At 44.3% G+C, this 25,046-nt stretch overlaps 1 protein-coding gene across 4 annotated transcripts in view; it reads left to right on the top strand.

Moving 5' to 3' along the window:
• Window positions 1–25,046, top strand: part of SNX29 (sorting nexin 29) — a 1,242,095-nt gene that overhangs the window by 1,037,471 nt on the left and 179,578 nt on the right. For 3 of the 4 annotated variants that reach the window (XM_063934344.1, XM_063934341.1, XM_063934342.1), the window contains one exon: window positions 4,244–4,383. In XM_063934344.1, the coding sequence (XP_063790414.1) occupies window positions 4,244–4,383 (140 nt within the window). Of the gene's footprint in view, window positions 1–4,243; window positions 4,384–6,437; window positions 6,639–25,046 lie in introns of those variants that run through there. The other variant, XM_063934343.1, reaches the window with a different exon arrangement.

Here is a 25,046-nt window from a genome sequence, read left to right as displayed (position 1 = left end):
GGTTCAAATTTCGGCCCTGTCGATTTTCTTCCAGAAAGAATTGGCTTCAGTTCCTGAAGTCCAGAAGTTTGTCAAGGGAGTATTGCATATACAACCCCCTTTTGTGCCTCCAGTGGCACTGTGGGATCTCAACGTAGTTCTGGGATTCCTCAAATCACATTGGTTTAAAACCAGTCAAATCTGTGGATTTGAAGCATCTCACATGAAAAGTGACCATGCTCTTGGCCCTGGCCTGGACCAGGCGAGTGTCAAATTGGTGGTTTTTTCTCAAAAAAGCCCATATCTGTTTGTCCATTCGGACAGGGCAGAGCTGCGGACTCGTCCCCAGTTCTCTCCCTAAGGTGGTGTCAGTGTTTCACCTGAACCAGCTTATTGTGGTGCCTTGCACCTACTAGGGACTTGGAGGACTCCAAGTTGCTAGATGTTGTCAGGGCCCTGAAAATATGTTCCAGGACGGCTGGAGTCAGGAAAACTGACTTGCTGTTATCCTGTATGCACCCAACAAACTGGGTGCTCTTGCTTCTAAGCAGACTATTGCTAGTTGGATGTGTAATACAATTCAGCTTGCACATTCTGTGGCAGGCCTGCCACAGCCAAAATATGTAAATGCCCATTCCACAAGGAAGGTGGGCTCATCTTGGGCGGCTGCCCGAGGGGTCTCGGCTTTACAACTTTGCCGAGCAGCTACTTGGTCAGGGGCAAACACGTTTGCTAAATTCTACAAATTTGATACCCTGACTAAGGAGGACCTGGAGTTCTCTCATTCGGTGCTGCAGAGTCATCCGCACTCTCCCGCCCGTTTGGGAGCTTTGGTATAATCCCCATGGTCCTTTCAGGAACCCCAGCATCCACTAGGACGATAGAGAAAATAAGAATTTACTTACCGATAATTCTATTTCTCGGAGTCCGTAGTGGATGCTGGGCGCCCATCCCAAGTGCGGATTATCTGCAATACTTGTACATAGTTACAAAAATCGGGTTATTATTGTTGTGAGCCATCTTTTCAGAGGCTCCGCTGTTATCATACTGTTAACTGGGTTTAGATCACAAGTTGTACGGTGTGATTGGTGTGGCTGGTATGAGTCTTACCCGGGATTCAAAATTCCTCCCTTATTGTGTACGCTCGTCCGGGCACAGTACCTAACTGGCTTGGAGGAGGGTCATAGGGGGAGGAGCCAGTGCACACCACCTGATCGGAAAGCTTTACTTTTGTGCCCTGTCTCCTGCGGAGCCGCTATTCCCCATGGTCCTTTCAGGAACCCCAGCATCCACTACGGACTCCGAGAAATAGAATTATCGGTAAGTAAATTCTTATTTTTGAATAGATGCTTATTTTAAAAATTAGAGCAACATCCCAATGTAAAAATAAGGTGTTAAATACTACATACCGTAGTTTCCAACCGTTCTTTGTTTGTACTTCAGGAATTTGTATCGCACACCTACAGATGTGTTCACGTTCATCTTAATTTGCAACAAATGCAACTATTAGCAGGCATGTGCATACGCACTTGTTTCCATAGGAATGTGTGGTGCATACGCATGCTGTGACTAGTCGCAGCAGCCTGCTGGTATTTGCTGCTGCGATGTGTTTGCTGCTGCGATGTGTGCGCACATGGCAGGTGACAAACCGCAAGTTGAAGGACAGATCTGTAAATGGAAAATAGCATGCAATGTTTGCATTTTTGTAAGCTGTGGTGCTTGCAACTGTGTATAGATGACTGTATACAGGTATACAGCTGTGGTTCCCAAACCGGGTGCTATGGCTCACTAGGGTGCCGCGGGACACTTGCAGGAGTGCCACAGGTTGGTGATCATGACTAAATATAATTATTTATGGTCCATGTGATAGGCTTAACCAGTGCTAGTGACTGCCAATCATAAAATATGTAGACAAACTATAGCAAAATCCTGTCCTCCTCCACATACTGTAACTGAGCCGAAGGTGGACACGTAAGCACAATTTACTTGAGTGAATCATTTTTATACATATCTCAATAAGAAACTTTTGGCTCGGGTGCTGTGAACACAAATGCTGATACAGGTTGAATATCCCATATCTAAAATGCTTGGGACCAGAAGTATTTTGGATATCGGATTTTTCCATATTTTGGAATAATTGCATACCATAATGAGATATCATGGCGATGGGTCCCAAGTCTAAGCACATAATGCATTTATGTTTCATATACACCTTATACACACAGCCTGAAGGTCATTTAATACAATATTTATAATAAATTTGTGTATTAAATAAAGTGTGTGTACATTGAGCCATCAGAAAACAAATGTTTCACTATCTCTGTCTCACTCAAAAAGTTCCGTATTTCGGAATATTTGGATATGGCATACTCAACCTGTACTCTAGTGCGCCGTGATTGAAGTAGGTTTGAGGAACCACAGCCAAAACAGTTTCTTTGTTAAATTGTTTTAATTGTGAAATTACAGAATACAGGCCATCATTCAGCATGGATCGCTTGTGCGATCCCCTGCACAGTTCCCACCATAACTGCAGCCTATACCTAACTGCAGCCTTACATTAACAGTAGCTAATACTAACTCTGCAGCCTAACCCTAACCACAGCTCAATCCTAACCCTACCCTAACTGTAGCCTAACCCTAAACTAATCATAACCCCACCCTAACCGCAGCCTTACACTAACCGTAGCCTAATACTAACGCTACCCTAACCACAATCAAATCCTAACCCTACCCTAACTGCAGTCTAATACTAACCTCACCCTAACTGCTATCTAACCCTAACCACAGTCTAACCCCAACTGTAGCCTAACTTAATCCTAACCCCACTCTAACTGTAGCCCTACACTAACCTCAGCCTGATACTAACACTTCCCTAATTACAGCGCAACACTAAACTCAGCCTAATGCTAAGCCTACCCTACCTGAAGCCTAGCCCTAACTGCAATATAATCATACTCTATCCTAACTACAGCCTAATACTAAGCCTACCCTAACTGCAGCCTAACCCTAATCACAATCTAATTCTACTCTACCCTAACTGCAGTCTAACCCTATCCACACTCTAATCCTACCCTACCCTAACTGCAGCCTAATATTAACTCTACCCTAACTGCAGCCTAGCCTAATCCTAACCCCACCTCAATTGCAGCCTTAAACTAGCCAAATACTAACCCTACTGTAACCACAATCTAATCCTAACCTACCCTACCTGCAGCATAACCCTAACCACAGCGTAATACTAACTCTACCCTACCCTAACTGCAGCCTAACCATATCGTAATATTAACCCTGTGAGGGAGGAGAGGGGAGCCTGTGTGGGGAAGGTCAGGTGTGCAGTGGATAGGGGGAAGTTTCGAGCTGTGGGAAGGCACGGATGGAGACGCAAGCCTTTCAGCTCTGTCAGCAGCAACTGCTATAGAAGCTCTCACACCTTCCTGGACCGCAGCGGCTCTTCTGTCTGCGATTCTGGGTGCTGGGGACTGGAGGAGCTCTGTCTTGCAAGAGAACAGCCTGTTCTCGCGGTTCCAGAAGCTCCTTTGAGCTGCAGGCCTCTGACAGATACCGGCAGGCTGCCAGTGCCTGTCAGAAAGAATGGTGAGTGACGAGCTACTGGGAGCAGGGCCACATGCAGCATTCGGCCACACATCCCTGTTGGCAGTTGTAGGTTGATTAGATTTTCTTCACCGTGTGAAGAAATACAGTATGAGCAAGCTATTTAAAGTCTTCTGTAAAGATAACAGTACAAGGTATAGTTTGTGTGGAGTTCATCAAATTACTGATATTGATGTTGGAATGTGACTAGCCTGAAAAAAGTCATACATGTGTGTAGTTAATTATTACTTAAATTACATAAAGGCTTTTAGTTACATAACTACAAAGATCGGACCCAGTGACCATAAGGATCACAACAGGTTTCAAGCTGAAGGATGTCTCTGGACCGTTTGGAAAAAATGGGCAGTGTGCTCTGTGCTTACATTAAAGCAGCGATTCACTTTAGTTCATTTAAATATCATAGACTTATTAGCCATATTGAGATGAATTTTTGTGCAGCCTCATGCACAACAAACAAAGAGCATGACCTAGCTAAGCCCATTGACCCCTCTCAAATGCATTCAAACTGTACATGGCAATCTTAAGGGCAATTTCAGGGTCAGTTAGTAAATGTACTGATGTTAAGCATGGGTAATCACTGTACTTGTGCACAGCTACACATGAAACTAACTTTAAAATACATATATATAAATATATATATATTATTCTCCAGGATGCAAAGTTTGTGGAGGAGCGACGGAAACAACTGCAGAATTACTTAAGGAATGTCATGAACAAAGTCATACAGACGGTGCCAGATTTCGCTGCCAAACCCAACAAAGAAGGCTTAACACAGCTAATGCCCTTTTTTATGTAAGTACTTCAGTTTTTTTTAACTGCCTTTTAAGTTCACTTGTCGCTAATATACATCAGAAGAAGCCACTTTGTTAGGGTTCTAATATTTATGACCGTGATTACTTCTCAATGATGTCACTCACTGCTATTGATTCAGCTCAGATAATGGCTGCCATACTGCGTTCTCTGTCTAAATGGCAGGTGCACTTTAAGATGATCACTCTCAATGACACAGAGGTGATAGATTTCTAAAATCCAATGTTAATACCACAAATACTTGATATGCATCAGCTTATAGTAGAAATCACCTTACATTTGTGAATTGTTACTTGCAAGCAAGATTATGTGCTCTTTGCAGTGATTCATGTCTTTATTGTATTTATCATGTTTGGCAACAGATTGGGGAACAACATATTACAAGCTCTCTTTTCAAAACAATTAGCAATTACCAGCTAGTTTATAACATATACTAATGGTCCATTTAGGGGCACATTTGGCCCTAAAGCATAGTAAACAATAATGAGCATTTTCAGTTAGCTGCAACTAGACCTATTCAATCAGCGGGTCTTATTCCGCTCGTGAATCCCAGATGGTGGACTAGACGCTGCAAGAAAAAGCCAGTGAAAAAATGACAACTACAATTGCGGTAAAAACCCATTGATTTTGCAGTTTACATGGAATCAGTGGGTTCCATGCTGTAATCCCCTATTTTAGGCGCAGGGAAAAGGACTCCTTTATTGAATAGCCTTTCCCCGCACCGCAGGGATTTTAATTGTCAATTAGCCGTTTCTAATTGAATGCCATAGACTTTTACTTTTGTAGTAATAAAATTGCAGCAGAGGGAGAGGAAAGTGAGGAGTGAGAGGAGAGTGATGAGATAGAGGTGAGAGAGGAGAAAGAAAGAGGAGAGGAAAAGACAGAGTAGGGGGAGAGAGAGAATCATTGTTATTTGGTGGCTGTGGTTCATTGCAAAGTTTTAACCTAATGTAATGTTAATGAATGCTCAAAAATGATGTACTGTAGTGAAAGCTGATATATATTATTTTAAAAGGCATGTGAGGAGAGTTTTGTATGCTTCTATATTATGAATGCTGAACACAATAATGCAGAATTGAAAGTGTATTGATTGTTGAATATAGGTGTACATTATGAATGCAGTACCTTAAATATAGTAACTTATTTAATGCCTACACAAATAAGCCCAATATAATATAACCTGTAGCAACCAATGAGCTCCTCGCAGATTTTTTTTTCTACACATATGGTATGTGTTCTATGCTAGCATTGTCTTCTTGTCTTCATGTGTGTTTTTATATGTATATATATATATATACTGTATATATCTATAGATATATTTGTATGTATGTGTATGTGTATATATATATATATATATACACACATATGTACACCGTACATTACTCCTTTGTTTTTGTTTTTTTTTACTTTTGATATTATACCATAAGTTATTATCAATTGTCTCCTGACACAAGCACATTGACAGTCCTGTCAATATGGTTGGGAAGCAACCACAGTGTTAAGTTGTTGAAATGTCCCAATTTTTATTGGAAACAGCAGATGAGACACAATCTTAATTACAATACCTATGTACACCTCAGCTTCTAGTAGTGTTATTTACTTAATGTACTGTATAGCATTTAGGTGAAAAAACTGCATGTAAGAAATATTTCAGGGCTAGATTAAGATTTTGGGGGCACTTAAGACATTCCCCCTCCCCTGTGGTCTAACATTAAGAGCACAGTATCATCATGCACAAGAGAAATAGATTAAAGAGCAAGTTTGACAAATTCCAGCATAAACTGAATATTTATCATGTAACCAGATGAAATAGTGCAAAAATAATGTCATTTTTCGGAGCTTGTAGCATATAACCTAAAATTCACCTTCTTCGACAAGGTGGAAACGTATCAAATTGTATGCATTGTCGTCCATATCAAATTTAGCTAAGGTAACCTACAGTATAAACTGTCTGATTCCATCATTCCTCTCACCCATAGTAATGTCTGATAAAGCGTCTGACGACAATTCCTTTCCGTGTTCCCCCCATTCTGCAGGTGCAATCTGTCTAAAACTGGGGAACTGTAGAGTAGACCTTTGCACCACTTGGAAGGTGCTCTACTACATAAAGAGCTGCAGAAAAGTGTGTTTATGTCTCTATAATCACTAGAATAGAAATGTTGTTATACTTCATATGCAGCACAACATAATGTGTGAGACAAGATAGAGAGTAATAATACTATTAATATGTACAGTATATATTGTGTATATGTATGTAATGTATGTAAAAAAAAATAAATATATATATATATATATATAAAACAAATAGAAGGACTGCGGCACTCGGGTTTTAAAGATGAAAAAAGTACTGATTTATTGAGGCAAAGCCATCATCAAAAAAATGCCATGTATGGCCGACGTTTCGGTGCCTAGCACCGTTTTCAAGGCAGGCATAAAGAAATAAAACAAACAATACATGTAAAAACATGTATTGTTTGTTTTATTTCTTTATTTCTTACTGAAGGCACCGCAACTAATCGACATCAGCCACGAGTGACGGTTCATTTTTGCACACTATATATATATATATATATATTTATTTTTACCTGGATTAATAAAATAATATTTTTCAACATATTTTTTTCAACGTGGTAGCATTTTATTTTTACAAGACTCCAACATTTGTAGGTGTAGGTGTTTCTCTGCACTGACTCCTGTGTATAGTGCGGCAGCAGTCTGACAGAGAGATCCCTTGGCGATTATTAAGTATAACAATACTTTTTATAGAAGCCAGTGCATAAAATAAATAAAGCATGGCTACTGTACTGAGTCAGTAGTATGGACACTATTTTTCTACTCGCTGTATTTCCCAGACACTGTCACTCAGAACTACACACACTTTATCATTCATTTGAGCATGTTGCTGAAACATTCCCTGGCTTTCTGCATTTGCCTTTGCGTGCTGGTATCTGTTTCACAGCGGCACATGTTCTCTTAGTGGAACCTCAGGTTGACAATAACAGATAAACATGATTGAAAATATGCTTTATCTATATATACAGTAAAAATGGACGTGTGTGTATGTATGTTCCAGCATAACTCTGGAAAGGCTTGGAGCAATTTACACAAACTTGGTACACATATCACTTACAATCTGGAAAAAAATACTGTGGGGCTAAGACACCCCTGGGGGTGGGGGAGGGAAGGGGGTGACTTGTAAAAATCCATAGTTTTCGGGCATAACTCCGGAATGGCTGGAGCAATTTACACCAAACTTGGTACACATATTACTTACAATCTGGTAAAAAAAAAAATACTGTGGGTGTAAGACACCCCTAGCACCACTAGGGGTGGGGGTGGGAAGGGGGTGACATGTAAAAATCCATAGTTTTTGGGGTCGCTGAGATGAATAGTTACACTCCCGATGCCAATTCAATCCAAGTTCAGCCCCCATCAGCAAGAGGGGTGAGAAGGGGTTATGAACTTGTACTTGAAGATGGGCACAATGACAATAGTCTTATTGTGTTAAGAGTTCCACGGGCGGAGCTTGGCCTGTTGTCCCAGCATTTACAGCACTGAGCAGGGTGGCATCAGAGGTGGGACGGGGCAGAGAAGGAGGCGGATTATTCTCTTCAGCACCAGCATTTTTACAGCATCAATCCGGGGAAGCCCACAGTTGCGGCCTGACAAAGATTGGCATTATTCTTTACATTCTGTAGCGAAGCACGGGTATTCAGCTAATTTTTTAATAAAGCATGTTTTCAATGTTTAATTGTATTAAAATATATTTTTCTGTCCTCTTAAATCTGGGCTTTCAGTTGCGCTGCCCATGCACAAGCCAACAAACTGCAAGTACACCCTTCCATGACAGTATTGCCAGGGATGCTGTGTATCTTTAAGTATCTTCCTCATTCATATTTACTCAATGCTGTGCAAACAATATATATAGAATAAAACATCTTGAGCTATGGCACTTCCCAACTACACAGTTTTATAATTAACGATAATAAGTATGAATAAGGGTGGTCATTCCGAGTTGTTCGCTCGGTAATTTTCTTCGCATCGCAGCGATTTTCCGCTTAATGCGCATGCGCAATGTTCGCACTGCGACTGCGCCAAGTAAATTTGCTAAGCAGTTAGGAATATTACTCACGTTTTTTTCATCGTTCTGGTGATCGTAATGTGATTGACAGGAAGTGGGTGTTTCTGGGCGGAAACAGGCCGTTTTATGGGAGTGTGTGAAAAAACGCTACCGTTTCTGGGAAAAACGCGGGAGTGGCTGGAGAAACGGAGGAGTGTCTGGGCGAACGCTGGGTGTGTTTGTGACGTCAAACCAGGAACGACAAGCACTGAACTGATCGCACTGGCAGAGTAAGTCTCGAGCTACTCAGAAACTGCACAGAGATGTCTTATCGCAATATTGCGAATCTTTCGTTCGCAATTTTAAGATGCTAAGATTCACTCCCAGTAGGCGGCGGCTTAGCGTGTGCAATGCTGCTAAAAGCAGCTTGCAAGCGAACAACTCGGAATGAGGGCCAATACACATTTACAACCAGTGTAGATGTAAAATTACAATCAGTAATTGCAGAGTGTGAGATGGGTATTCACTGCCATGTAGTTCCACAGTACTGTATATATCCTTTTCATAACGTGTTCTAGTCCGTATAGAACATAAGGGGGGAAAATACGAAATATAATGCAGTATGTACTGAAAGAATGTGGATGGAGTAAAATGTTGGCATGTTCAAGTTAAAATGTAAGGAGCTTACTGGTGAAACAAAAGTGCGTTCTTGGATAGTAGGTGAACAGTTTTTCTAAAAGTCATTCAGACTTCCCAATGGTGTCACAAGGTAAAAACCCTACACCAGATTTCCCAAATTCTGCCATTACAGTCCAGGTTTTAATGATATCTACAGTATGCTTGAGCACAGGCGACTTAATTAACACCTAACAGAGGTGTCACAAGGGGGTTTCGGCCTGCACCTTGGTGTCAACCGCTGAGGGGTGACCCCAAAATGCTGGCTCCTGCTCAGTGACAGGAGCTGAGTGCTGCACTGTTACATTATATGCAACACTTGGCTCCTGTCACTGTGTAGGAGCCGGCACTGCAGTCATGGCACTCCCCGGGGGGCAGCCCCACCTCCCAAACCCCCGGAGTGACGAAAAAATGGGTTGGAGCGTGAAGCCCCACCCCTCCTGCGAAGGTCCTCCCCTTTCCTCACGAAACCTCACCCCCTTTTCTTGGCTTGGTTGGGTAAAGAAGATAAGAAATTTCAAGACACGACATAGGAATTGTGACAGACACGACATGTTCCAAAATACTTCCAAAACCATTTAAATCTGTCAATTAGACTACATCATTATCAAAGCTATTATCTTGAAAATACAGTTTAAGCCTATTATCAAATTGTGGCTCTGGTAAGATTCTTATAATCTGGTGTGTATCAATATTTGCCTCGTCATCAACTGTAGGCCAAAACATTTTTCCAGATAAGGCACAAAATCACCACAGCTTTCCACAGACTGCCATCTTGAATAAACAATGTTGCCAACTTATGATTTATGAAAAACAGGTGTTTATCATCTTTGGTTTTACAAAATATTAACTTCAGAGAATATAAATTTTCACTACAAGATTAATTGTGGCCACTTTCAGGAAAAGATGTTCTGGTTGACATAATCATGAAATTCTCCTACAGAAAGTGCTAAGAAGTTCAGAGATTGGATGATTCTAATGCCCAGATCTCTTCCATCCTAAACACAGGGTGCTCTCATCCCCATATTCCTTTTATCAAAACTAATTGCAGATTTTATTAGGGAGACCTACATGTAGAATCCTGTTTCATGTTGTTCTGGAATGGTGGATTAAAGCCAAAACAATAACTACAAAGTAGATTTTGATGGCCTTTATAAAAATAGGACAAAATGACACATTTGATTTTAGTTTACTACAGGTTGAGTATCCCTTATCCAAAATGCTTGGGACCAGAGGTATTTTGGATATCGGATTTTTCCGTATTTTGGAATAATTGCATACCATAATGAGATATCATGGTGATGGGACCTAAGTCTAAGCACAGAATGCATTTATGTTACATATACACCTTATATACACAGCCTGAAGGTCATTTAATACAATATTTTTAATAACCTTGTGTATTAAACAAAGTTTGTGTACATTGAGCCATCAGAAAACAAAGGTTTCACTACCTCACTCTCACTCAAAAAAGTCCGTATTTCGGAATATTCTGTTTTTCTGAATATTTGGATATGGGATACTCAACCTGTATTATGCAATTTAAAAAAAATATTCATAAAAATATCTGTTTTGCCCATTCGAGGTAGATTATATTTACCATGTCAGGAGTGAGCAATTTAATGTTATTTTCAGGGATTCAAAAGACTTCTGAAAACAACAAGGTATAACTTGTGCTGGTATTTCATAAACGAATTACTGATATAGAGGTTGGAATGTGACCAGCCCGAAAAAAGCCAAAGTAGTCTCAGCACAGGGATGAGAAAAAAGCCAGTGACGAAGGGTTAAATGCATAAACTATCATTACATGCTCACCATCCTTTCCTTTAGATAGCAAAGCAGCATAAAGGGCAAATCTTTCACAAGAAGAGCCAGGGTAATTAGTAATGAATATTAATGTAACTTTGCTATCTTGTGTCAGATGTGTGAGCATGAATCAAAGATGCCTTACTGTATTTTTCATTTGGAAATGCTTTATAAGACTTATCACCGGGGGATTTGGCATTCCCCCTGGGACTACTTTTAAACTTTAATTAAACTGTTTAAAAAGTTCAAGGCAAAGATTTTATTGAAACATAAATCTGTATCATGTTGTTGAGGTGAGCTGGTTAAACATAACATGTATGGCATATTTAGATGATCGTCTATTAAATGCAATGGTGTATCTATAATTAGTGAAGGGTGAAGGCTGCGCATACAGAACCATGACAGCTGGTAACATAATTGCTGCGCTCTCTTCAGGGGCGGTAATGGTAGCTAACCGCAACTGAAAATATGGCACTGGCGCCTGCCCATCTCTGCTATTGTCTGCACAGAAAGACTTGAACACTGGTCCTGGTTGCATCAGCAAAAAGCAGATGCCATAGTTTTAATGATATGTTAGATATATGTTATGTTGATGATATGTTGATATATACATAGCAGAGGCTGCACCCCATAGCATATGCATGGGAAGTGCAAATACACCAAAAAAAAACACTACCGCATGCACACGCTCACAAGAGCAGAACTGATGCTTCATACATCACCACCAGCCACTGGATAGGCTGTCATGACAGTAGTTATGCTACTGTTGATATGAATGAATGACCTTCAGTAAAAACGCTTTAATCCATGCATTGCCTTGGTGGGATTTCTAAGGCTTGGTGATCTGAGCTGACACTGTAATAACTTTAGTAACATACTGTTATAGTGACAAAAGGAGATTTATGGTAGATTTACCATTGTTAAATCTCTTTCTGCGAGGTACACTGGATTCCACAGGGAATAACATCGGGGTGTAGAGTTGGATCTTGATCCAAGGCACCAACAGGCTAAAGCTTTGACTGTTCCCAGGATGCACTGCACCGCCTCCTCTATAGCCCCGCCTCCAGGCATTGGAGCTCAGTTTTGTTTAGCAGTCCAATACAGTAGCAGGTAAGAGAGACGGTAGATGTTAGTCACATTGAACCTCATTCTCACGACAGGAGAAGGGACTAGCAGCTAATGCCATACAAACCCAAAGAAGCTAAGTGCGTCAGGGTGGGTGCCCTGTGGCATCCAGTGTACCTTGCAGAAAGAGATTTAACAATGGTAAGTCTACCATAAATCTCCTTTTCTGCAGCAGGGTACACTGGTATTCCACAGGGAATAACATCGGGGATGTCCTAAAGTAGTTCCTCATGGGAGGAGACGCACTGTAGCGGGCACAAGAACGCGGCGTCCAAAGGTAGCATCCTGGGAGGCGGAAGTATCAAAGGCATAAAATCTGATGAACGTGTTCAAAGAGGACCACGTAGCCGCCTTGCACAATTGTTCTGTGGATGCGCCACGGCAGGCCTCCCAAGAAGTCCAACCAACCGAGTAGAATGGGCCTTGATAGCAGCAGAAGCTGGGAGCCCAGCCTGCGCATAACCTTGTGCAATCACCATTCTAATCCATCTGGCCAAGGTCTGCTTATTCTCAGGCCACCCACATTTGTGAAATCCAAAAAGTACAAAAAGGGAATCTGACCTCCTGATAGAGGCAGTCCTTTCCACATAAATACAGAGAGCCTGTACCATGTCCAAATACCTTTCTTTGGAGGACAAGCCAGAAGAGATGAAGGCCGGAACCACAATCTCCTGGTTAAGGTGAAAATATACCACCTTAGGTAAATAACCAGGGCGAGTTCAAAGAACTGCCCGGACACGGTGAAAAATCAGAAAGGGTGGATGACAGGACAAAGCACCTAAGTCCGACACCCTCCTAGCAGAGGCAATAGCCAACAGAAACATGACCTTAAGCGTAAGACATTTAAGGTCCACTGACTCAAGAGGTTCAAATGGAGACTCTTTCAGGGCATTTAAGATGACAGACAGATCCCATGGAACCACAGGCGTGACATAGGGAGACTGAATCCTTAGAACGCCCTGAGTGAAAGTGTGAACGTCAGGAAGAGACTCAATTTTTCTCTGAAACCACACCGACAAGACAGATATACTGTATGAACCTTGAGAGAGGCCAGACGAAGACTTGTTGTATAAAAACCAAAAGTCTGGAAGTTTTGAAAGTATATGCATCATGATTCTTAGTAGCAAACCATGTGAAGTAAGAATTCCAGACCCTGTAATAAATACGAGCCGAAGCTGGTTTACGGGCTTTCAGCATAGTTTGAATGACTGCCTCAGAGAATCCTTTTGCTCCCAGGAGTGATGCTTCAAGAGTCAAGCCTTCAAAGCCAGTCTGGCCAGGTCTGGGTAGACACAGGGGCCCTGAACGAGGAGGTCTGGGTGTTGAGAAAGTAGAAGAGGACGCTCTATCGAGAGACCCTGCAGGTCTGAGAACCAATACCGTCTGGGCCACGCTGGAGCGATTAGAAGTAGTATTCCTCCTTCTTGTTTGAGCTTCCACATTACCCTAGGCAGGAGTGACACTGGAGGGATCATGTATGGCAGCCGAAAGTTCCATGGAATTGCCAGTGCGTCCACGAATGCTGCTTGAGGATCCCTTGTCCTGGCTCTAAAGACCGGAACCTTGTGATTGTGTTGAGATGCCATCAGGTCTACATCTGGTAGGCCCCACTTGTCCACTAGGAGTTGAAAGTCTTCTGGATGAAGGCTCCACTCTCCGGAGTGCACGTCCTGGCGACTTAGGAAGTCCGCTTCCCAATTGAGGACTCCAGGAATGAACACTGCCGATATTGCTGGCAGATGGCATTCCACCCATTAGAGGATTTTTGACACTTCCATCATTGCCGTGCGGCTTTGAGTGCCGCCTTGATGATTTATGTACGCCACCGTAGTGGCGTTGTCTGATTGTACTTGAACAGGCCTGTTCTGTACCAGAGGCAGGGCCAGTGTCAATTCATTGAACACTGCCCGCAATTCCAGAATGTTTATCAGGAGGAAAGATTCCTCCCTGGTCCACTGACTCTGGAGAGAGTGTTGCTCCAACACCGCTCCCCAACCTCGCAGACTGGCATCCGTTTTCAGGAGGACCCAGTTGAAGATCCAGAAGGGACGGCCCCTACTCAGCTGTTGGTCCTGTAGCCACCAGCTCAGTGACAGACGAACCTCCGGAGTCAAGGAGATCATTTGACACCTGATCCGGTGAGGCAGGCCGCCCCACTTGGAAAGGATTAACCTCTGCAGAGGGCGGGAATGAAATTGAGCGTACTCTACCATGTTGAATGCCGACACCATGAGGCCTAGTACTTGCATCGCTGAGAATACTGACACACTGTGGCGAGAGAGGAAGTATCTGATCCTGTCCTGAAGTTTCAGGACCTTCTCTGGAGACGAGAACAATTGTTGGTTGTGTGTGTCCAACAATGCCCCCAGGTGCACCATGCTCTGAGCAGGGACCAGCGAGGACTTCATCCAGTTGATGAGCCAACCGTGGTTTTGTAGGAATTGGACCGTCAGTTCTAGATGACTAAGGAGAACCTCTGGGGTGTTCACCAGGATCAGCAAGTCGTCCAGATACGGCATGATCCTGACACCCTGACGGCGGAGAAGAGCCGTCATGACTGCCATGACCTTGGTGAAGCTCAGAGGAGCCGTGGTCAGTCCGAAAAGGCAAGGCCTGGAATTGATAATGTAGGTTGCCAAAAGCAAACCACAGATATTGCTGATGCGACATGGCAATAGGAATGTGCAGGTAAGCATCCTGTATGTCCAGGTATAGCATATAGTCCTTGGGTTCCATGGCCAGTACAATAGAACGCACAGTTTCCATACAGAATTTGGATACCCTCACAAATTTGTTCAAAGATTTGAGGTTGAGTATAGGCCAGGAGGACCCATTTAGTTTCGGGACTAGAAACAGGGTCGAATAGTAGCCCCCGCCTCTTTGAGACAGAGGTACTGGCACAATCACTCCAGTATTTAGGAGAGAATGTACAACCAAGTGTAAAGTCTGTGCTTTTAGCGGATCCGAAGGGATAACTGTCGAGCAGAACTGGTAAGACTGAAGGAGATTGCGTACCTGTGAGAGACAACTTCCTGCACCCAGGCATCTGAAGTGGTTTTTAATCAGGCCTGGGTGAACTGCAGAAGTCGGCCTACCACCCTGGGGTCCCGAAGGGGGAGGCCCGCCCCGTCATGCCACAGGCTTGTCCAGTTTGGAAGCAGGCTGACGGGCGGCCCAAGATTGCTTAGACTTGGTCTTGGTGGTTTTGGAAGTACGAGCCTGTCTCGGGTACACCTGACCCTTTGCTTTACCTGGAGGTCAAAAGGATCGAAAAGTGGTACTCTTAGCCTTCGGATCAGAAGGATTAGTACTTGGGAGAAATGCAGTCTTAGCATTAGCCAAGTCAGTCACGATCTTGTTCAGATCCTCCCCAAATAGTATATCTCCCTTAGAATGGAGAAGAACCTCCAAGGTCTTTTTGGAGTCCAGGTCCTTTCCAGGACCTTAACCACAAAATCCGGCGAGCCATGATGGACGTAGTAGACACCTTGGCCGCTATGACGCCTGCATCAGAGGCCGCCTCCTGAATATAGTGAGAGGCTGTGGTAATATATGACAGATATTGTCTGTCAGTGTCAGAAAAATTTAGAGGTAGCTCATCCTCTATTGCCTGAACCCATGTTTCAATAGCCTTTGCAGCACAAGAGGCTGCCATAGTGGGTCTATGCACACCATCGGTAAGTGTGTAAATAGACTTCAGACAGGCCTCCGCACGCTTATCCGTCGCTTCCTTCTGTGAGGTGACAGTGGTGACAGGCAGAGTAGAAGATACCACTAGACGGGCGACATGAGAGTCCACCGGTGGTGGAGTTTCTCACTTGTTACTCAACTCCGCAGGAATAGGGTAACGAGCTAGCATCTTTTTGGACAGGGAAAATTTCTTTCCTGGAGATGACCAGGATTCCTGACGTATGTCAATTAAAAGGCCAGAATGCGGTAAAACTACTTTAGCAACCTTCTGACGTTTAAACTTATCAGGTTTCTTAGACGTAGCGGGGGGGCTCATTATCATCATCAATTTGGAGAATCAGCTTGAAAGCCTCCACTAGGTCAGGAACATCAACTCGAGTTGTAGATTCCTTATCAGAAGCAACAGTGTCTGACGGATCAGTATAATCCCCACCCTCATCGGAAGAATCATACGAAATATTAGTGGATTGTGAGGAAGAAATAGTCCGCTTAGATGACCCCTTGGCACTAGCAGGACGAGGGGTAGGTTTTTGTCTAACCAAAGACTGATTTAATTGTTGTAACTGGGTAGACAGAGCATCCCCCCAAGGCAGGTTAACTACAGGGACAATATGTGGCTGCAATGGCACAGGAGGTCCCACAGGGGGCGTAAGCCACATTACAAGCATCATCAGCATATTTGAAAAAGCAGCCCAAGGTGGGTCTTGATTTGCCACATGTGCTGCAGACTGACTGGAAGGTGCAGGGCACCCAGTACCTGAACCCTCAGCTGAAACCTTTTCCTCAGTCAAATCCGTGGCGCCAGCACTGCATGATGCAGGAGCATCTGCGGATTTCCCACCATGTGTAGCAGACATTATTGGGAATGTAGCCTTAGGGCGCAACAGTACAATATAGCCAGACAAAAATAATACCTGCAAAAAAGCCCCTGTGTGATGTGATAGCAAATGTAAAGCACAAAACAGAGGATTTAAGTGGTGTGAGGTGACTGAAACACACAGTGAAAAATACAAAACAGTATATCCTGTGGAACACTATATTTTAAATGAAACCCTGATGCACTTATCCCCCCAGGGTACAGAATATAGTGATAGCAATACGTGTGATACACAGAATAGGATCCAAACAGCAGCTATAGGCATACACAGTCACAGGTGCAATGCAGAAATTATTACATATAAACTACACTGGACTAGTAAATCTACATATAGATATGTATGTATACAGATATAACAATGCACAATAAACACTGGATGTATATCACAGAATACTTGTACTAAATGTTCATATAGCAGTACACTTGTTCTTAACTAACACTGTCTAAAATGACATGGAGAAAACTTAAGTGTCTGTAAATACACAGCGCTGACAAGACAGGTGGTTTTACAGAGGAGACAGTGCCCAGCAGTCCCGGAGATCAGCCCAGCTGCGTAATGGCGCCTAAATCTCTTCAGGGAGTGAGGGAGAGAGATGCAGCTCCAGGGCAGGAACACCAGCAGTAGATGGTGCCCGGAGCTGGTGGAGGGGCTACAGGTAAGCACCTTATCCCTCTGCTGGACTTCACCACCGGGTACTATAGAGCCTATTACAAACGGATTTTTGGTAAATCCGACCTGTGCTCCCTGCCCTGGTGGATATAGCGGGGTCCCTGTACAGCCACAGTGTCCACGCCAGCGGCGTGGTCCATCTCCTGGGACCGCGTCCGGATCGCGATTTACCGGCGGGTCCCACCTGGGGTCCCTCTTACCTCCTCCCTGTCATGCAGCCACACGATCCAGGAGAGCAGCCACGGTGGTGTGCCTAGAAACCGGTGCGTCCCCGCTGCAAGTACCCGGGAACCAGGCTGCGTGAGTATGCAGCGCCGCTGAGGGAGGTGATGGAGCTGCAGCACAGCATGTCAGAATGACATAAAAGTGCTGCGGCCCTTGAAGTCTTCTTAAAAAGCTCTTTTCAGGGCTGCCCAGCGCAGCCCCCCCTGTTAGTGACCTGCACTGCAAGCACCAACTAACAAACTGAGCTCCAGTGCCTGGAGGCGTGGCTATAGAGGAGGTGGTGCAGTGCATCCTGGGAACAGTCAAAGCTTTAGCCTGGTGGTGACTCGGATCAGGATACAACTCTACACCCTGATGTTATTCCCTGTGAAATACCAGTGTACCCCGCTGTAGAAATGCTCTTACATTGACAAATTATTATTATATTTTTTTCCCCTATTGTTAAGTTTATGCAGTCATGCCACCTAGCTAATTTATTCCTGCAATTATTTATGGCCCCTAACGCTTAGAAGTAGGCCCCAGATTTTTAGGATTTAACAAACAATAATGTAGTTGTTTTTTTCAATCCATGTTTTAGGATTTTATAGGTTTTAAACATTTCAGTTTGGGAATTTATATGTTTTATGAAAATAAAACAAAACCACTCAAGAATTTGTAATCTGATGTAAATTAAACAGACAGAGCAGCCCCAGCTAGATAGTAGGGTGACCATTTAAGAAAAGATACATTCAGTCAAAGTCCATAATTTCCTACTGATAGTATAAGAAGAGAGCATTGTCCTTGCTGCCTCTTGCCCCTTTGTTGCAAATTAAACAGGATATGTGTGTATTTTACAAGCCAGGCACTCATTGACAGGGAATGTTACTTGCTTTGTTGAGTTACACCCCCATAAAGCAAAAGGTTATGGAATTTGGGCTGTGAATTAGAGGAGAAATCTTCCATCTTCCTCAATGTTCTCATCATTCTTCTACTCATCTGTGTCAGCACTGATGTCAAAAAGACCGTCATCGCCCACTAGAACAGTGTCAGTCTCTGCAATGTAAACAGTATGGGCACCCTCACTCTCTCTTCAAGATTATATGACGGCCTAATCGGTTCCCACTACATGTTTGTATAATTCTTTTATGTGCTTGTTTTGAAGCCGACAGGTTTCTTAGATCTAGAATGGGATGCATGACCATGGTGGACACTTTTTCTGCACTGGGCACACTAGTACAACCAGCAGCAGCAGGATCAGAAGGTGGCCTTGATTTGAGCCTTTTTTTGCCACTATATGTGATATTGTTTCATTTTCTTATCATAACAGTATTATTTTTTATTTTTTGTTGGCAAGGTCACCAAGCATTTTGTGTTGGTTCCTGTCTAAGCCTTCCTACTTACATGATCTTCACTAGTAGTAAGTAGTATTACTCCTGTTCAGTAGATTGACCCATGGCAACCACGATAAAGCTAGTGTATTTAAGTGTCACTGGCAATTAAATGATAATATTCTCTTGTTTTAGCTGCCACCATACCAGGTGAACATACTGTCAGATAACAAAACAGAATTGTGTTGTTCATCCCTATCTCTCATGAGAACAGGTGTTATTTGCCCTTTAAACAAATAGGGCATGATTCAGAGATGGTGACAATGCCATCGAAGGTGCTATCTTGCATGCAGCTGTTGTACGAAAGGGATCTGTATGAAATGCCGTTGGGGTGTCATGCTCCTGACAGAGGGATCCCGTCCACCATAATATAATTTTGGCTGTGCATCCGATCCGCTGGGGGGGGGGGGGCGCCATGAGCAGCAATAAAAACACCTTGGCTGGCAAATATATCACAATATATAGCCCCAGAGGCTATATATGTGATAAATACCCCTGCCAAAATCCATAAAAAAGCGGGAGAAAAGTCCGCGAAAAAGGGGCGGAGCTATCTCTCTCAGCACACTGGCGCCATTTTCTCTTCACAGTACAGCTGGAAGACAGCTCCCCAGGCTCTCCCCTGTAGTTTGCAGGCTCAAAGGGTTAAAAAGAGAGGGGGGGGCACTAAATTTAGGCGCAATATTGTATATACAAGCAGCTATTGGGAAAAATTCACTCAATATAGTGTTAATCCCTAAATTATATAGCGCTCTGGTGTGTGCTGGCATACTCTCTCTCTGTCTCCCCAAAGGGCTGTGTGGGGTCCTGTCCTCAGTCAGAGCATTCCCTGTGTGTGTGCGGTGTGTCGGTACGGCTGTGTCGACACGTTTGATGAGGAGGCTTATGTGATGGCAGAGCAGATGCCGATAAATGTGATGTCGCCCCCTGTGGGGCCGACACCAGAGTGGATGGATAGGTGGAAGGTATAAACCGACAGTGTCAACTCCTTACATAGTAGGCTGGATGACGTAACAGCTATGGGACAGCCGGCTTCTCAGCCCGCGCCTGCCCAGGCGTCTCAAAGGCCATCAGGGGCTCAAAAACGCCCGCTCCCTCAGATGGCAGACACAGATGTCGACACGGAGTCTGACTCCAGTGTCGACGAGGTTGAGACATATACACAATCCACTAGGAACATCCGTTACATGATCCCGGCAATAAAAAATGTGTTACACATTTCTGACATTAACCCAAGTACCACTAAAAAAGGGTTTTATGTTTGGGGAGAAAAAGCAGGCAGTGTTTTGTTCCCCCATCAAATGAGTGAATAAAGTGTGAAAAAGCGTGGGTTCCCCCGATAAGAAACTGGTAATTTCTAAAAAGTTACTGATGGCGTACCCTTTCCCGCCAGAGGATAAGTTACGCTGGGAGATATCCCCTAGGGTGGATAAGGCGCTCACACGTTTGTCAAAAAAGGTGGCACTGCCGTCTTAGGATACGGCCACTTTGAAGGTACCTGCTGATAAAAAGCAGGAGGCTATCCTGAAGTCTGTATTTACACACTCAGGTACTAGACTGAGACCTGCAGATAGTGCTGCTGCAGCGTGGTCTGTAACCCTGTCAAACAGGGATACTATTTTGCGAACATAAGACGTCGTCTTATATATGAGGGATGCACAGAGGGATATTTTGCCGGCTGGCATCCAGAATTAATGCAATGTCCATTCTGTCAGGAGGGTATTAGAGACCCGTACTGGACAGGTGATGCTGACTTTAAAAGGCACATAGAGCCTTATAAGGGTGAGGAATTGTTTGGGGATGGTCTCTGGGACCTCGTATCCACAGCAACAGCTGGGAAGAAAATTTTTTACCTCAGGTTTCCTCACAGCCTAAGAAAGCACTGTATTATCAAAGGCGCTTCCTTTCTGCACAGAGACGAGGGAAGAGGGAAAAAGCTGCACCAGTCAGCCAGTTCCCAGAATCAAAATTCTTCCCCTGCTTCCTCTGAGTCCACCGCATGACGCGGGGGCTCCACAGGCGTAGCCAGGTACGGTGGGGGGCCGCCTCAAAAATTTTAGCGATCAGTGGGATCGCTCACAGGTGGATCCCTGGATCCTTCAAGTAGTATCTCAGGGGTACAAGCTGGAATTCGAGGCGTCTCGCCCCCGCCGTTTCCTCAAATCTGCCTTGCCCGACAACTCCCTCAGGCAGGGAGGCTGTGCTAGAGGCAATTCACAAGCTGTATTCCCAGCAGGTGATAGTCAAGGTGCCCCTGCTTCAACAAGGACGGGGTTACTATTCCACACTGTTTGTGGTACCGAAACCGGACGGTTCGGTGAGACCCATTTTAAATTTGAAATCCTTGAACACATACATAAAAAAAAATTCAAGTTCAAGATGGAATCGCTCAGGGCGGTTATTACAAGCCTGGACGAGGGGAATTACATGGTATCCCTGGACATCAAGGATGCTTACCTGCATGTCCCCATTTACCATCCTCACCAGGAGTACCTCAGATTTGGGGTACAGGATTGCCATTACCAATTCCAAACACTGCCGTTTGGACTGTCCACGGCACCGAGGGTCTTTACCAAGGTAATGGCAGAAATGATGATACTCCTTCGAAAAAAGGGAGTTTTAATTATCCCGTACTTGGACGATCTCCTTATAAAGGCAAGGTCCAAGGAGCAGTTGTTGGTCGGAGTAGCACTATCTCGGGAAGTGCTACAACAGCACAGATGGATTCTATACATTCCAAAGTCACAGCTGGTTCCTACCACACGCCTACTGTTCCTGGGGATGGTTCTGGACACAGAACAGAAAAAAGTGTTTCTCCCGCAGGAGAAAGCCAAGGAGCTGTCATCTCTAGTCAGAGACCTCCTGAAACCAAAACAGGTATCGGTGCATCACTGCACACGAGTCCTGGGAAAAATGGTAGCTTCTTACGAAGCAAAATTCCATTCGGCAGGTTCCATGCAAGAACCTTTCAGTGGGACCTCTTGGACAAGTGGTCGGGATCGCATCTTCAGATGCATCAGCTGATAACCCTGTCTCCAAGGACCAGGGTATCTCTACTGTGGTGGCTGCAGAGTGCTCATCTTCAAGAGGGCCGCAGATTCGGCATACAGGACTGGGTCCTGGTAACCACGGATGCCAGCCTTCGAGGCTGGGGGGCAGTCACACAGGGAAGAAATTTCCAAGGACTTTGGTCAAGTCAGGAGTCGTCCCTACACATAAATATTCTGGAACTGAGGGCCATTTACAATGCCCTAAGTCTGGCAAGGCCTCTGCTTCAAAACCAGCCGGTACTGATCCAATCAGACAACATCACGGCAGTCGCCCTTATAAACCGACAGGGCGGCACAAGAAGCAGGGTGGCGATGGCAGAAGCCACAAGGATTCTCCGATGGGCGGAGAATCACGTCTTAGCACTGTCAGCAGCGTTCATTCCGGGAGTGGACAACTGGGAAGCAGACTTCCTCAGCAGACACGACCTACACCCGGGAGAGTGGGGACTTCATCCAGAAGTCTTCCAACTGTTGGTAAACCGTTGGGAAAGGCCACAGGTGGACATGATGGCGTCCTGCCTAAACAAAAAACTAGATATTGCGCCAGGTCAAGGGACCCTCAGGCAATAGCTGTGGACGCTCTAGTGACACCGTGGGTGTACCAGTCGGTTTATGTATTCCCTCCTCTGCCTCTCATACCAAAGGTACTGAGAATAATAAGAACACGAGGAGTAAGAACGATACTCGTGGTTCCGGATGGGCCAAGAAGAGCTTGGTACCCAGAACTTCAAGAAATGATATCAGAGGACCCATGGCCTCTACCGCTCAGACAGGATCTGCTACAGCAGGGGCCCTGTCTGTTCCAAGACTTACTGCGTCTGCGTTTGACGGCATGGCGGTTGAATTCCGGATCCTAAAGGAAAAAGGCATTCCGGTGGAAGTCATTCCTACGCTGATAAAAGCCAGGAAAGAAGTAACCGCAAACCATTATCACCGTATTTGGCGAAAATAAGTTGCGTGGTGTGAGGCCAGGAAGGCCCCAACAGAGGAATTTCAGCTGGGTAGTTTTCTGCACTTCCTACAGTCAGGAGTGACTATGGGCCTAAACGTGGGTTCCATTAAGGTCCAGATTTCGGCTCTGTCGATTTTCTTCCAGAAAGAACTGGCTTCACTGCCTGGAGTTCAGACATTTGTAAAGGGAGTGCTACATACTCAGCCCCCTTTTGTGCCTCCTGTGGCACCTTGGGATCTCAACGTGGTGTTGAGTTTCCTAAAATCACATTGGTTTGAGCCACTTAAAACTGTGGATTTGAAATATCTCACGTGGAAAGTGGTCATGTTATTGGCCTTGGCTTCGGCCAGGCGTGTGTCAGAATTGGCGGCTTTGTCATGTAAAAGCCCTTATCTGATTTTCCATATGGATAGGGCAGAATTGAGGACTCGTCCCCAGTTTCTCCCTAAGGTGGTATCAGCTTTTCACTTAAACCAACCTATTGTAGTGCCTGCGGCTACTAGGGACTTGGAAGATTCCACGTTACTGGACGTAGTCAGGGCCTTAAAAATTTATATTTCCAGGACGGCTGGAGTCAGGAAAACTGACTCGCTTTTTATCCTGTAGGCACCCAACAAAATAGGTGCTCCTGCTTCTAAGCAGACTATTGCTCGCTGAATTTGTAGCACAATTCAGCTGGAGTATTCTGCGGCTGGATTGCCGCATCCTAAATCAGTAAAAGCCCATTCCAGGAGGAAGGTGGGCTCATCTTGGGCGGCTGCCCGAGGGGTCTCGGCTTTATAACTTTGCCGAGCTGCAACTTGGTCAGGGGCAAACACGTTTGCAAAATTCTACAAATTTGATACCCTGGCTGAGGAGGACCTTGAGTTCTCTCATTCGGTGCTGCAGAGTCATCCGCACTCTCCCGCCCGTTTGGGAGCTTTGGTATAATCCCCATGGTCCTTACGGAGTTCCCAGCATCCACTAGGACGTCAGAGAAAATAAGATTTTACTCACCGGTAAATCTATTTCTCGTAGTCCGTAGTGGATGCTGGGCACCCATCCCAAGTGCGGATTGTCTGCAATACTTGTATGTAGTTATTGCCTAACTAAAGGGTTATTGTTGAGCCATCTGTTGAGAGGCTCAGTTATATTTCATACTGTTAACTGGGTATAGTATCACAAGTTATACGGTGTGATTGGTGTGGCTGGTATGAGTCTTACCCGGGATTCAACATCCTTCCTTATTGTGTCAGCTCTTCCGGTCACAGTATCCTAACTGAGGCTTGGAGGAGGGTCATAGAGGGAGGAGCCAGTGCACACCAGGTAGTCTAAAAGCTTTCTTTAAGTTGTGCCCAGTCTCCTGTGGAGCCGCTATTCCCCATGGTCCTTACGGAGTTCCCAGCATCCACTACAGACTACGAGAAATAGATTTACCGGTGAGTAAAATCTTATTTTTGTTTCCACTCATTGAAAGCGTGAGATAACACAAAACACTAATACAAAACAAATATAAAACATTACTCATGCAGTACTGATATTGATGCTAACCAATAGAGTCTCCTTGATCACTGGATACTGGACCATCCTGTATAGTTATACCTGTTCCATACTAGGCATGTTATCACTGTCTGTATACTGCCGCTGCTGGAATATGTTACACATCACAAACGCGCATTTGATCGCTGTGTGTAAATAATTAACTGGCAGCGAGTCCTCTTGTTGGCTCGCTGCACTCGCCACGCTTTGGGCCCTATTCTCCCTTGGGTGGTATTGTGGACCTACCACCTGAGTGAGAATACAGTGGAGTGGTCGGTATTCCGACTGCCAACATTTTACCGGCTGTTGGGAGTCCAGCGCCAGGATCCTGAACGGCAGGATCCAGACAGCCTGTATATTAACTACATCCCATCCATAGCCTACCTCTGATGCAATTATAAAACTCAGAAAATACAATTTCTTGTCCATTATTCACAATTATTCACTGCAAATCCCCCCACTGTGTATTGGATCAGACCTCCGAGACATGCTACTGGGGGCCAGATAAAAGATTTGCCATGTGCAAAACACAAGATAAGAGGATGTGCTGAGCCATTTGCCATATTGACCAAACAGATGAGAAATATATATATATATATATATATATATATATATATTGCTTATTAGAGTAAT

The sequence above is a fragment of the Pseudophryne corroboree genome, chromosome 7, assembly GCF_028390025.1.
Source record: "Pseudophryne corroboree isolate aPseCor3 chromosome 7, aPseCor3.hap2, whole genome shotgun sequence".
Taxonomy (NCBI): Eukaryota; Metazoa; Chordata; class Amphibia; order Anura; family Myobatrachidae; genus Pseudophryne; species Pseudophryne corroboree.
This window is presented reverse-complemented; position numbering and strand designations above follow the sequence as displayed.